At 38.9% G+C, this 12,582-nt stretch overlaps 1 protein-coding gene across 1 annotated transcript in view; it reads left to right on the forward strand.

The window, feature by feature from the left end:
• CEP290 (centrosomal protein 290) overlaps positions 1-12,582 on the forward strand; it is an 80,414-nt gene that overhangs the window by 30,267 nt on the left and 37,565 nt on the right. Inside the window, exons 27-36 of the mRNA XM_048501553.1 lie at positions 1,100-1,330; positions 1,782-1,955; positions 3,595-3,706; positions 5,218-5,423; positions 6,379-6,530; positions 9,180-9,291; positions 9,406-9,861; positions 10,376-10,540; positions 10,728-10,835; positions 10,932-11,066. Coding sequence (XP_048357510.1) covers positions 1,100-1,330; positions 1,782-1,955; positions 3,595-3,706; positions 5,218-5,423; positions 6,379-6,530; positions 9,180-9,291; positions 9,406-9,861; positions 10,376-10,540; positions 10,728-10,835; positions 10,932-11,066 — 1,851 coding nt within the window. The remainder of the gene's footprint in view (positions 1-1,099; positions 1,331-1,781; positions 1,956-3,594; positions 3,707-5,217; positions 5,424-6,378; positions 6,531-9,179; positions 9,292-9,405; positions 9,862-10,375; positions 10,541-10,727; positions 10,836-10,931; positions 11,067-12,582) is intronic.

The following is a 12,582-nucleotide window of genomic DNA, read 5'->3' on the forward strand; positions in this document are numbered from 1 at the left end:
CAAAAGATACACCTATGTTGTTTATTTGCTTGATAATTTTGGTGTGCCAGGTGGAGTGGAAGTGGTCGCTTAACAGAAAATATGTGAGACTGCCCGGGAGGGCTCTATAATGAAGGAGAAGCCAGTATCTCAACAAAGAGAGCCAAACCCGGGAAAAAATTGTCTTGGCTCCGGTTTCTAAACAAAGAACTTAATACGTGACTGGCTTTGGAAGAGCCAATAAGCGCACGAAGAAACAAAGATTGAACACTCTCTAATTTCTCAAGCGGTTTTGCTCCCCAGATTGGAGCTCCGTAAAGTAATTGTGGCAGTAGTTTTAACTGAAAAACTTCCATTGCGGCAGGAAAAAATTGACCGCCTCTGGTGTGAAAAAATCTGGATATTGCCAACACTTTGATTTTACTTGTATTGAGAGTCTGGTGGATATGAGAGGTCCAGGTTAAGGAATGATGGAAGGTGATTCCTAAATATCTGTATGAATGGACCTGTTCAATCAATGTACCGTTTATTTTCCACGTGCTGAGTTTTTTTGAATTCGAAAAGATCAGCACTTTGGATTTGTTATAATTAATCGACAGGGCACTGTTTGTGCAGTACGTCGCAAAGGCTTGAAGTAGTCTTTGCAGGCCCACCTTGGACCGAGACAGTAACACAGTGTCGTCTGGGATGCAGAAAACCCTGAGCACAGTTTTGGTTGTTTAGTTGAGCTTGCCTGCCTTGTTCTTCCCATTTGCAACCCTTTTTGGCTCTCCCTGCACCTCCAGGATCTGGTGATACTCAAAATGACTTGAAATGAAGCCTGGAGGCTGTCTCTGTGAGAGGGAACTATGGAGAAGGAGAGAGTTGCTCTTTGCAAAAGCGGAATCTTTGCTTATGGATCTCTGCTGGTTTTAATTATTTTTCCCATCCTCTTCCAAAGATATGCACACCACTGTGGTCATTCCAAGCTAATTTAGAAGATGCTCTATTTCTTTGGGTTGTAATGGGAAGGATGGGAACCTCATTTTGAAAACAGAACCCCATTCACAGCTTTCCCAATCAGAATACTATGTATAATTGTTTTACTACAGTGTCAGTAACACTTGTGAACTTCCCACAGAACTTACTGGATGCACTTCAAAAAGAAAGTGATGATTCTAAACAACTACTTGCAGAATACAGTAGAAAAATAACTGTTTTTCGAGTAAATGAAAGATCACTGACAAGGCAGTATACGACCTTACTAGAAATGGAGAAGCATCTTCGGAAACAGAATGAGAAAATGAAGACTGAGTTGACATCGATGGAGACTACCATTGGAGAAAAGATCGGGCATTTGCATCGGTTCAAGGTATTTTTATTCCTTTGAAAAATACATCAAGCTTCCTTTCTCTAGCAGTGTGTGATTTTGCCGACACGTACATTTCCTGGTTAAAATGTTAAAACATACTGTTTGGAATGTTTAAGATTTACCCTAGTACAACAGATTGCCCAGAAAACTTTTTTGTTGGCCTTTTAAAGCTTTTTTCTTATTTCCCCCAGCCTTTCCTCTGACTCATAGGTTTCTTCCTGTGCTGCTCCTATTCCCCCACCCCACCCCACCTCTATTTCTACTTCTAACTCCTACTCAACTCTTTTGGGCAATATTTTGGGTTGCTACAATATGTGCAGACATCACTGTTAACTATTTTGTATAGGGGCGGGAGGGAGGGTTGTATTTTTATTTTTCCAAGTAAGTGTTCCTTTTTAACATTATTATAGTTTGAATATAAATTTGGCATTGAAATCTTCCTTTTTTCTAGGAAATGGCTACCTTCAAAATAGCAGCATTGCAAAAAGCATTGGATAACAGCATACCTCTGAATGATCTAGAAATGGCTAATAAACAATATAATGAATTAACTGCTAAATACAGAGATATGCTACAGAAAGACAACTTGCTTGTTCAGAGAACAACTAATATCAATCACTTGGAGGTAACTTTGCTTGTCTTCTGGGATGGTAGCCCCTACATTCAATTTCTGCTCAAGCAGTGGATTTTGCTCCCTGATAATCTCAGGTTTTGAAATATGACTCATTTTTATCCTTTCTGTTCCCCACCAATTAAAAGTATAAACCACTTGCTATTGTATAATAGAAACAGAGGACAATAAGTACTGACTTCCTAGTACTTCCCTACATGTATTCCTGGTTCTTTAATCATAAAAAACAGAGAAAGACACAGGCAATTTCTCCTTTGAATGGAGTTGAATTCTGGGTACTGGGGCAGTAGGTGCTCTTATAGTTTGGCACTTTGTGGATTTGTGTTTGTATCTGGTATAGTAGTTAAGCCTGGTATTGTGGTTAAGAGCAGTGGACTCTTATCTGAAGAACTGGGTTTGATTCCCCACTCTTCCATAGGAGCAGTGGACTCTTATTTGGTGAACTGTATTTATTTCCCCACTTCTACACATGAAGCCTGCTGGGTGACTTGGGCTAGTCACAGTTCTTTGAAACTCTCTCAGCCCCACCTACCTCACAAGGAGTCTGTTATGGAGAGAGGAAGGGGAAATAGTTTGTAAGCCACTTTGAGTCTTCTTACAGGAGAACAAGGCAAAGTATAAATCCAAACTCTTCTTCTTGTTGTTACTGAGAAGAAACAAAACCTGGGACCTTCTGCATGCCGAACAGTTACCCTACCACTGAACTGCCCTTCACCTCCTTTCATGATCTCTTCTGCTGGACCCAGCCCATAAACTCTGAATGCATAACATGTTTTTGTTGTTTTGACTAGAGAGAAATTCATTGCCTGTGTTTTGCTTATGACTGGAAATTTTTGAATAGTCAGTAGGCGAAATATACTTGCATAACATGGTTTCTTGTAGTTTTATTTTTCCTGGTGAGAGAACTATTGTGGGATAGTGGGGTGATGCAAAGATTTCTGATGTTCTGCCTTAACTTTAATCACATGGGTGAAAAAGAAAGCATGGATTCAAAGATTTCTTATAGGTCCATAATTTATGAATAGTGAAAACAGTATAAATTATTAACAGCTTTAGAACAAAGGTATTAACTGACCCATATAACATTTCTCCATCCGAAGACAAATACTTTACTACTTAGCCTTTATATGGTTTATTATAGCCCGGAACAAGTTTCTAATACATCATCTGTATTAGTATTCCTGTGAGGTCACTATCATTATGTACCTATTGCAAATGGGAAGGGGGCTACGACTGAGAACAGCTTGGCTAATATCATCTACTGAATAACACATGAGATTCGAATCGGAGGTGTCCTGATGTTAGCCACTATATTACATTCTACAGTTGAATCTTATCCTTCCTCCAAGAAACTGAGGTTGGCATACGTGGTTCTTCTCTATCAAGCCATTGTATCCTGCAGCTATGATGTGATTTAAATAGGGCCAAGAGAAAACAATGGCCCAAGATCAACCCATCAGCTTCATGGCAGCCTGGGAATTAGAACCTGAGTCTGCCAAGTCAGTCATAGCCTAACTATGACATCCTGCTGGATACAAGAGGATGGTTTATTGCTGTTCACGAGAAGCTGTATCTTCATTCAGTATCAAGCTTAAATAAGTCTAATAATGTGTTTGCACATTTTATCATGTAGCATGAGAATGTGTCGCTGAAAGAACAGATAGAGTTTTTAAACAAAGAACTGGAAATTACAAAAGAGAAACTGCACACAGTTGAACAAGCTTGGGAGCAAACCATGAAACTGGGCAAGTACATTGTACATTATGATTATTTTATGGTAAGAACAATGCAGTTTAGTGTCTTTACTACTATCTTAGAAACTGGAATTGAGTATCTTTAAACATGAAGACAGTTGCATACTTTTTCTACTACTTTAAAGTTAACAGGAGTTGTAATTTTACTGTTTGTTTTAAATAAGACTTCTTATAACTGAAGAACCACACTGGTGTTTTATGCTAAAGTATTTTGAGCTTGTAGTTGACTGCATTTGCTGCATCTTTTCTTTGGCTGTCCAAGCACTCAAGTCTTTTATATAGCCCTGGTCAAGCATTCACTGCTGATTTAGATATGGCAATGCTACAGATATCTCTTCCCATGAATAATCAGTATAGTGGCAGCCAAATGGTTTTATTATGCACTGGCATCATCCTGAGTTTCATCTCTCAGTCTAAATCTAAATGAAAGACCTTCTTCCTTTTACCACACCAAAGGTTGATTGGGGGAGAAGTTAGCTGGGTAGGGGTCTTTTAAACTATACCTGGCACTAAAGAAAAAAGGTGAGCAAATTGACCTCATTTTCCACAAGAATTGTGTGTCTTAGAGTCTGCATGCAAGGTTTGGTTTTTGTGGTGTTTTCTTTTAAATGTACAGACTTTGGGCTTTCAAATAGCAGAGGAACTAAGTGGGTCAGAAATCTGATAACTTTGATAAGGTGGCTTGTACACATTTGGCTGAATTTAAAAAAGAGAGGATATTGATAGAAGTAAAATAGCATACCGGTAGTCATCATCATGTAATTAAGATATTTTCCCTACAAGAAGAATTACTGCAATTGATTAGTTTTTACTATGATAATGAGATTTTCTGTCTTTCTGCAAGAGTTGGGCAAGAGCTGTGATGGAACTGGAAACTGAATCTGACAGCTGAATCTGTCATGGTTCTACTGGAACCACACTTGTTTTCTCTAAAAGATCCAAGTGTGGCCGTGTGTTCTTTGGCAGGAGTTAAATCACCATGTTTCCACATTTTTAAAAAACAGATTATCTTTTTGCATCTATAAAACTTATTTAAGCGCCGCCTTCATCGAAACCATTATTCTCTGCACTGTTGAAAATAGAACTTTGATGAAAGTGCATTTATATTGCCTAAGAGAATAATGGTTTCGACGAAGGAGGTGTTTAAATAAGATTTTTAAATGCTAAAAGAGAATCAGAAGGGAGGAACTGAACTCGGTAGGCATTAGGACCCCAGCAGACCATTCCACCTCACAGAAGATCCAGGAAGATGTGGCAGATTAATTCACACATCTCTTGAGATCTTTTTGTGGAAAAAGGTATAGCAGCAGTGATTCGTTAACAGTTTAATTTTGGTGACATTTGGTAGGAGTGAGGACAGTTTAAAATTAACTTTCTTCTTCGTACAGTGACAAAATAAGAAACTTAAAATTGTGTTCAAATTTGGTCATTATTCTGTAATATTTGTTTTAATTCTCGTTCAAAGAGATTTAAATAGTGTGTTATGTAATTGTTAACTTTAGGGGGAGACAGCCCTGCAGACAAGGCTACAAAAGCTGTAACCAACAGTGAGATTGTTTCTATTTCGAAGAAAATTGCTATGCTGGAAATGAAAGAACTGAATGAAAGGCAGAGGGCTGCACATTCTCAGCGGATGTATGAACAATTACGGAGCTCATTAAAACAAGTAGAAGAACGCAACTTTGAACTTGAGGCAAAATTTGCTGAGGTTGGCTGCTGAGCTTCCATTACATGGTTTCTCTGCTAGATAAGAATGCATATTAGATTGTTGATTCCCCTTAATTTCTTTGGATTTTATTTTTGTACTAAACATAGAGCCTGATGAAGCATTCTACAGAACTCTGAAAATTGGTGTGGTGGTTAAAAGCAATGAACTCTAATCTGGAGAACCTGGTTTGATTCTCCACTCCTCCACATGAGCAGTGGACTCTTATTTGGTGGACTGGATTTGTTTCTCTGCTCCTGCACATGAAGCTTGGTGGGTGATGTTGGTCTAGTCACAGTTCTCTCAGAACTGTCTCAGTCCCACCAACCTCACAAGGTGTCTGTTCACAAGGTGTGGGGAGAGGAAGAGAAGAAATTTGCAAACTGCTTGGAGACTCCTTAAAGGAGAGAAAAGTGGAGAATAAATCTTTTCATTTGTGATAATTTGTTTAATCTAATAATGACTGTCTACCTTAAAATATATAATTAGGGCCTCTTTTTTGTTAAACTTCTAATCTTCAGACTTGCATGTACAGTATGTTGGAAATGATAGGTATGGCTGATTTTTGCTTTAGAGGACAAGCACTCACTTTCATACATTTGGAAATGCAATGATTTCTTACATTCATATACTTTTCAAATATGATGCATTCACTGTGTTTACACTCTGATCTATCTTTCTGTCTGCAAAATATGTTATTGGAAAATAGCTTAGACTGCCCTGTTTTGTATGCTAGTACAACTGGAATAGTTTTTCCTCTAATTTTAATGAAGTGGGCAGCAGGCAGAAGTGCAGTGTTGCAGGGGTAAATAACACTTCTTATAGCCCAAAGTGTCCTTGTTGTCCTGTCCATTACCACAAAAACCTGATGTTGCAAGTTAGCAACTTGAATACTAAGATATTATTAATATTGTGTGTCGTTCGCAAGTGTCTTAATTGAATTTGCTTTGTGTCTCAGCTTACAAAGATCAACCTTGAAGCCCAGAAGGTGGAACAGTCCTTGCGAGATGAACTGTCAACCAGTGTGAGTAAAGAAGTGAGTGAGGCAGACAGACAGCGAATTATGGAGCTGGAGAAGAGTGAAACAGAGCTCAAGATTGAGGTGTCAAAGTAAGTACTAAAGGTTATTTAAGCTTTAGTTCCATATGGGATGGGGCATGCTGGCTAACAGCAAAAGTGGGTTGTAACTCCACCTTGTATAGAAGATTTCTAGTTTAAAGAGAAGAACACCAGCAATATTTTTTGCCTTTGAAGCTAGTTCCTTTTAACACCCCCTCTCCCCCCAGCTATTGTTGAATCTGTCAACGTTTGAAGAGTACTTGTGAGCTCTGTAAAGTAGATTCTGCTTTAAAAACTTTTAAATTTATGTATATGTGCTCCTTTCTAAAATATGCCTTTCATACTTAGAACCATTTCAGAAACCCAACTCCTTGCCTTTGTGTTTTGCTGTCTTGATATGCCCTGACAGACATGCCTTTGCCTGTGAGAAAAATCAAATTTTCACTTGCATAGCCAAGTCTTTGGTTTTTAATTTTTTTTGAAAATATATATTTTTGTAAGATGTGTCTATGCCTTACTATCCAGTGCCTCCCAACTATGTTGATTTTTCAAGGGAATCTGATTTTTTATGCATCTGAAGAGTACTTGTTATCAGATTTGATTGTGATGAAGACTGTTGCGGAACACCCCTTCTAATCTGCTTCATTGTTCTCATCATGATAGATATATTTATGTGACTAAGGTACCATCTGGCCTCCCTCTTTTCCATCAGATCCACCATTAATCTCTCAATGAATCTGTTGTTGTTTTTCACCATCTTGGAGATAGTCATTAATATAGAATAGAAATGTAAATTATTTTGTCATATTTTAAATGTTTTAAATTGTGTCATGAATGTTATTAGCTACCCCAAGTCAAAAGAGGAGGGGTGCCATATTAAATCTAATTAAATGAATAAAACCAGATAAATAAACATTATGTATCAGCCACTTGAAAGCAATAGACTCTGCACCTCTTTTACCTGCTGTTTGTCCACAGAAAACTTTTGGAAGCCAATTTTTAGTTCCAAATGTCCAAATATTGGGGACAACCTTTGAATGGAGGGCATTTTTCCACAAGGACAATATGGTGATTCTTAACATGGCCAGCTACTCTTCTAGCAGCATACTGATATATCAGTACAGCCTAATCACTTCAACCAAAAAGGCAAGGGGGTGGCACCATGAGACCATTGATGACAACATTGTAATTAAAAAATCCTGATTTTTAAAAGGCATGCATTTTGAAAAAAACCAACATGGCAGCTATACAAACATGGCGGAAGAGAAGATGTATGGAACTCCTGTGCTCTGTGCAATTCCAAGCGCAATGATTGACTGCTGAGAAAAGCGGAATAGGTGTTGCATGCAGAAAATCTCTTCCTTTCCTTCCCCCACATCACTTAAGTCGGCCCCCCTTGTGCAGATTCTTATCCATGCAGGTCCCCCAACTTTTGGCATTGTCTTATTTAAAGGCAGCAGCAGTAGCTGTGTAAAGGAGAAAGTCCTTCTTCTGGCACAGCATAGAATCCATTCCCATATAATGACCAGAGGCGTATTGGGGAAAATGGTGCCTGGGGACAACACCTTCTCAGGGTGCCCCCCTGTGCTTAGGGGCATGGCTTGGGGGCACCAAGCCCCACCCCCCACTTCCCTGTAGGCCGGCTCTTGCTGCCCACAGCCCTGGGGAGTACAAAAGCTGGCCTGCATGGAGGCAGTGGGCAGGGCCACCCGCCTCTGAGCCCTGCCTCCCTGCAGGCCGGTTCCTGTCATCCCCAGGCCTTGGAGAGGGCAAAAGCCAAACTGCATGGAGGCCAGAGTGTGGGGCTCGGCAGCAGCAGGTGGCCCAGGCAGGCGCCGTGGCTGTCTGCTGCCAAGCCCTGTCCCACGCCTTCCTGCAGGCTGGCTCCTGCCATCCTCAGGTTCATGCCATTTTGTAATGGGAGGGCACCCGGCGGCCCCCCCCCCCCATGACTGAAAGGGTGACCCCATGTCCCTATAGGCCCCACGCCTCTGGTTATGACCTAATGTAAACTCTGCTCACTCATGGAAAGAAACTCTCCTTTGTATAGTGCCTGATACTGTCATAGCATGTAGCAGTCTGAGTAGGACTACAGAGAGTGTTGTTGTGGTACCGTCAGCTTTTGCCCAAATCCTTACCTGTAATCAATCATAAGACATCTCACTCCTTACTAGCGGCAATGTACTTTTTCAACATTTGTTTTTCAAATCCAAATCCAAAACCTTTATTAGGCATAAAAACTGGTGTGTGACATTTGTTTTTAAAAAGCTGTTTATTGCATCTGAAAACATAGTTGAAATTCAGATTTACTTTCTTAGCCCAATCATATCATAATCAGGTTAGCAATTAGTTAGACGACCAATGAGGAAGACTGGGGTTACTGCATGAAAGAAGGCAGTGGAAAATGACTCCTGCTGGAATGCTCTTTGGATGGAGGTCACCATGAGTTGGTTGAAACTGGGTAGCATAATCTTCAGGTGCTATATCTTATTTAGTGGAGCAGATTACTTTTGACAACGCTTATAGTATTGTCAGTTTTTTTCTTTGCTCTTTTTCTAGCTTTAGAGAAAGTATTTATAGTATTTACATTAGGAGGTAAATGACCTAACTCTATGCCCTGAAGAATATGTCAGTTTTCCAATGTTACAATGAATTCAGAGGTTTTTTTCAGAATTTGAAATATCTGTTATGTCTTATTAGGTTAAAAGAACTTTCTGACATTGCCAAGATGCAAGTCGACGCTCTAGAGAATCGCCAGCAATCCCGAGAGAAAGAAGTGGAGTCCCTTAGAATGCAAATTTTGGATTATCAGGTATGGTTATTAGTGTTAAATATAGTCATAAACTGTAGTAACCAAAAATATGCCAAAATCATACATGTGCTTTGAATAAACATTCAATCTGTTCTTATTCTGTTTGGCATATAGGCACAATCAGATGAAAAAGCACTTATTGCAAAACTACATCAGCATATTGTAGCCCTTCAGATTAGTGAGTCTACAGCTGTGGCCAAGTTAGAAGCCACTACATCAAAACTTCAGAAGATGGAGGTTGCTAATCTACGCCTAGAGCAGAAATTGGATGACAAGGAACAAGCACTGTATTATGCACGGCTGGAAGGGAGAAACAGAGCCAAACATTTACGGCAGACTGTTCAGTCTCTGCGGAGGCAGTTTAGCGGAGCTTTGCCTTTGGCTCAGCAGGAGAAGTTCTCTAAAACTATGATCCAGCTTCAGAATGACAAACTTAAAATGACAGAAGACATTCAGCGTGCTGAGCAAGAGCGCCGAAGTTCAGAGAACAAAGCCCTGGAATTGGAGACGAAATTAAAAGGCTTAGAAGAACTAATAGCCACATTAAACGATAAAAGAGGAGCACAAAAGGTTTGGGAGATAAATTAACTTAAAATATAAATGTTGACATTGTTTTGTATACAGGTCTCCATGGTACATTTCTCAGAGCGAGTGAGATTTTCTAGTGCCATGACTGATCCAGGAGGCAGAGGTGGAGAAACTTTGAGCCTCTCTAGTCATTGTCATTTTTCATGTTGAGTGTTGTTGTGTGAGACACTGCAGTTACAATTTTCTGATTCAGTTGTGTTCAGGAACTGTAAAACAAGCTATGAGACAATAGATCCTAGTACTTCCATTGTGCTTTATTCTGTCTCAGCCTTACTTAATCTTCCCCTCTGAATATTTGCTACTTTTTTTTACTGTATCAGATCTGTAGGCTGTAGCCAGCCAAAGCTTGGATTAGAACAATGAGCCAATTAATCTCTAAAGTACATTAGCACTTTTTGCTGCAACAGGTTGGCACTCATATATTCAACTGGAATCAGTTCAGATTGATCATTAAATTACTGTTGTCAGGATTTTGCTTGTTGTTGTGTGTTATCAGGTAATTGAGTGGCATGTGAGAATTGAAGAACTTCGACTTCAGGAGCTCAAACTGAACCGTGAATTAACCAAGCAAAAAGAAGAGAACAAATATTTGAACAATGTGATTTCAGAGTATGACCGCACAATCAACAACCTGGAAGAAGAAATTGTACAGCAAAACAAGGTACAGAAAAGTATATGGTGTTGCCTATTGCAATTAATTATTTAAATTAATTTCTAAAAGTTATTTCAGTCAGAAACATATCCAAATGTGAAATTTGGTGCGCAGAAGCTTTAAAATATATTCTGTCTGTTACTGTCAGGTTATTTAATGCAAAGTCCTTATTTAATACATCCAAACAATCTTACAGTTTCATGAAGAGCGCCAGATGGCCTGGGATCAAAGAGAAGTGGAATTGGAACGGCAGCTAAATATATATGACCGTCGGCAAAATGATATATTAAGTACTGCTCTAAAGGTATCTATGCTGGGGTTTTTTGTTGGATTTAGATTTGTACTGATTGCTGTCAGTGAGAGAGATTGCTAGATTTCTTGTACTCTGTTTCTTCTGCAGTTTGATGAAGCTATGGGATCAGTTCCAGATACCGACTTACCACTTCCACATCAGCTTGACCAGGCTCTAAGGAAAATTAAGGAACATGTTAGAACAATCCTGGAAATGCAAGCTACGTGCAAATCTTTAGAAAAGGTAATTGGATCATATGCTTTCAATGATTTATGGAATAATTTAATTCAAAAGTTACCACTCTTCAGGTGGAAATATTTTAAGATATTTCTGTTGCTCAAAGAATTTTATGCATGAGGATAAGGAAGAACTTAGAATTTATACTGTTTGTTATTTCTAAGGTCTTTGTTAATTAAATAGTGTAAGCAGAGATAAGGAAATCTTGCTTATTAAATGTTGGTGACAAAAATACAGAATTTTGTTTTAATGCCTGTAACAAGCAGTGAAATTAGTTTATTATTGTTGTTATTAGTAGAAGTGGTATTTATATCCCACCTTTTCTATAGTTATATTCAAGGCAGCTTACAATATAATATAACAGTAAAATACAGTAAAATCACACTGTACCATACAAACTCAAATCTACAATAAAATACATCTATAAAACTTAAATTGCTGCTTGCTACTATCTCAGTTGTTAGATCTAGATGTTAAAAGCGGTTCAAAATAAAGCAAGGATAGAACATACTGGGTTTCCGTAGGAAGAATGTTGCAAAGTCTGGGCACCACCACCAAGGGTGTTACATGTTTAATTTCAAACAGTGGAACAGTCCTTCCAATTCTCAAAGCAATCAAGCTGGGATACTTGGAACTGAGCCAATTTAATCATATTAATGTCTGTCACAGTCTGGTTTAATTGGCTAGTGGATAAATCAGCATTCATTTTTGGGAATCATAGCATTTAAAATAAATGCATTCTTACTGATCTAAAATAGTGTAATCGGTTAGATTTTTTTCAGTATGTGAGCAAGATAAATACCAGTGAAACCTAAAATACTTGAATGGGGGAATCAAAAATCCCCACCACACACCCTCCAAATAAAATATCTTTTATTTTCCTGCCCCCAAGTGACTCCTATTTTCTTGCCCTTGCATTCTTTGCACAGAAGAAGAGGAGGAGGAGTTTGGATTTATACTCCTGTAAGGAGACTCAAAGTTCCTTACAAACTTCTTTCACTTTCTCTCCCACAACAGATACCTTGTGAGGTGTGTGGGGCTGAGAGAGTTCTGGCAGAACAGTGACTAGTCCAAGGTCACCCAGCAGGAATGGGGAGACAAATCTGATTTGCAAGATAGAAGTCTGCCACTCCTTTGGAGGAGTGGAAAATCAAACCCAGTTTTCCAGATTAGAGTCCACCTGCTCTTAACCACTATATTATGCTGACTTCCACAGGTGATTGTATGCTGGTACACAAACTCACACTTACACTTTAACTAATCTAAGTTTTCCACCCACTCCTGCTCCAGTGCTTCTCACATTGAAAAGCTTCCTTCCCTCTCCCAAAAAAATCCATCCACCTAAACTGTGCCTTGAACTCTCATTGAGGACTGTGAAGATGAATCATGCCTTTTTTTACTATCTCCACATGTCCAGATTCTACTCCACTATGAAATGAGTATCCTAGCTTTTAAAAAAAAATGATTATTATTTGCCAAGCAATTTTTGAGCTGGGATTTCATTTAACATGAACAGAAACCT

This window comes from Sphaerodactylus townsendi, linkage group LG06 (assembly GCF_021028975.2).
Source record: "Sphaerodactylus townsendi isolate TG3544 linkage group LG06, MPM_Stown_v2.3, whole genome shotgun sequence".
NCBI lineage: Eukaryota > Metazoa > Chordata > Lepidosauria > Squamata > Sphaerodactylidae > Sphaerodactylus > Sphaerodactylus townsendi.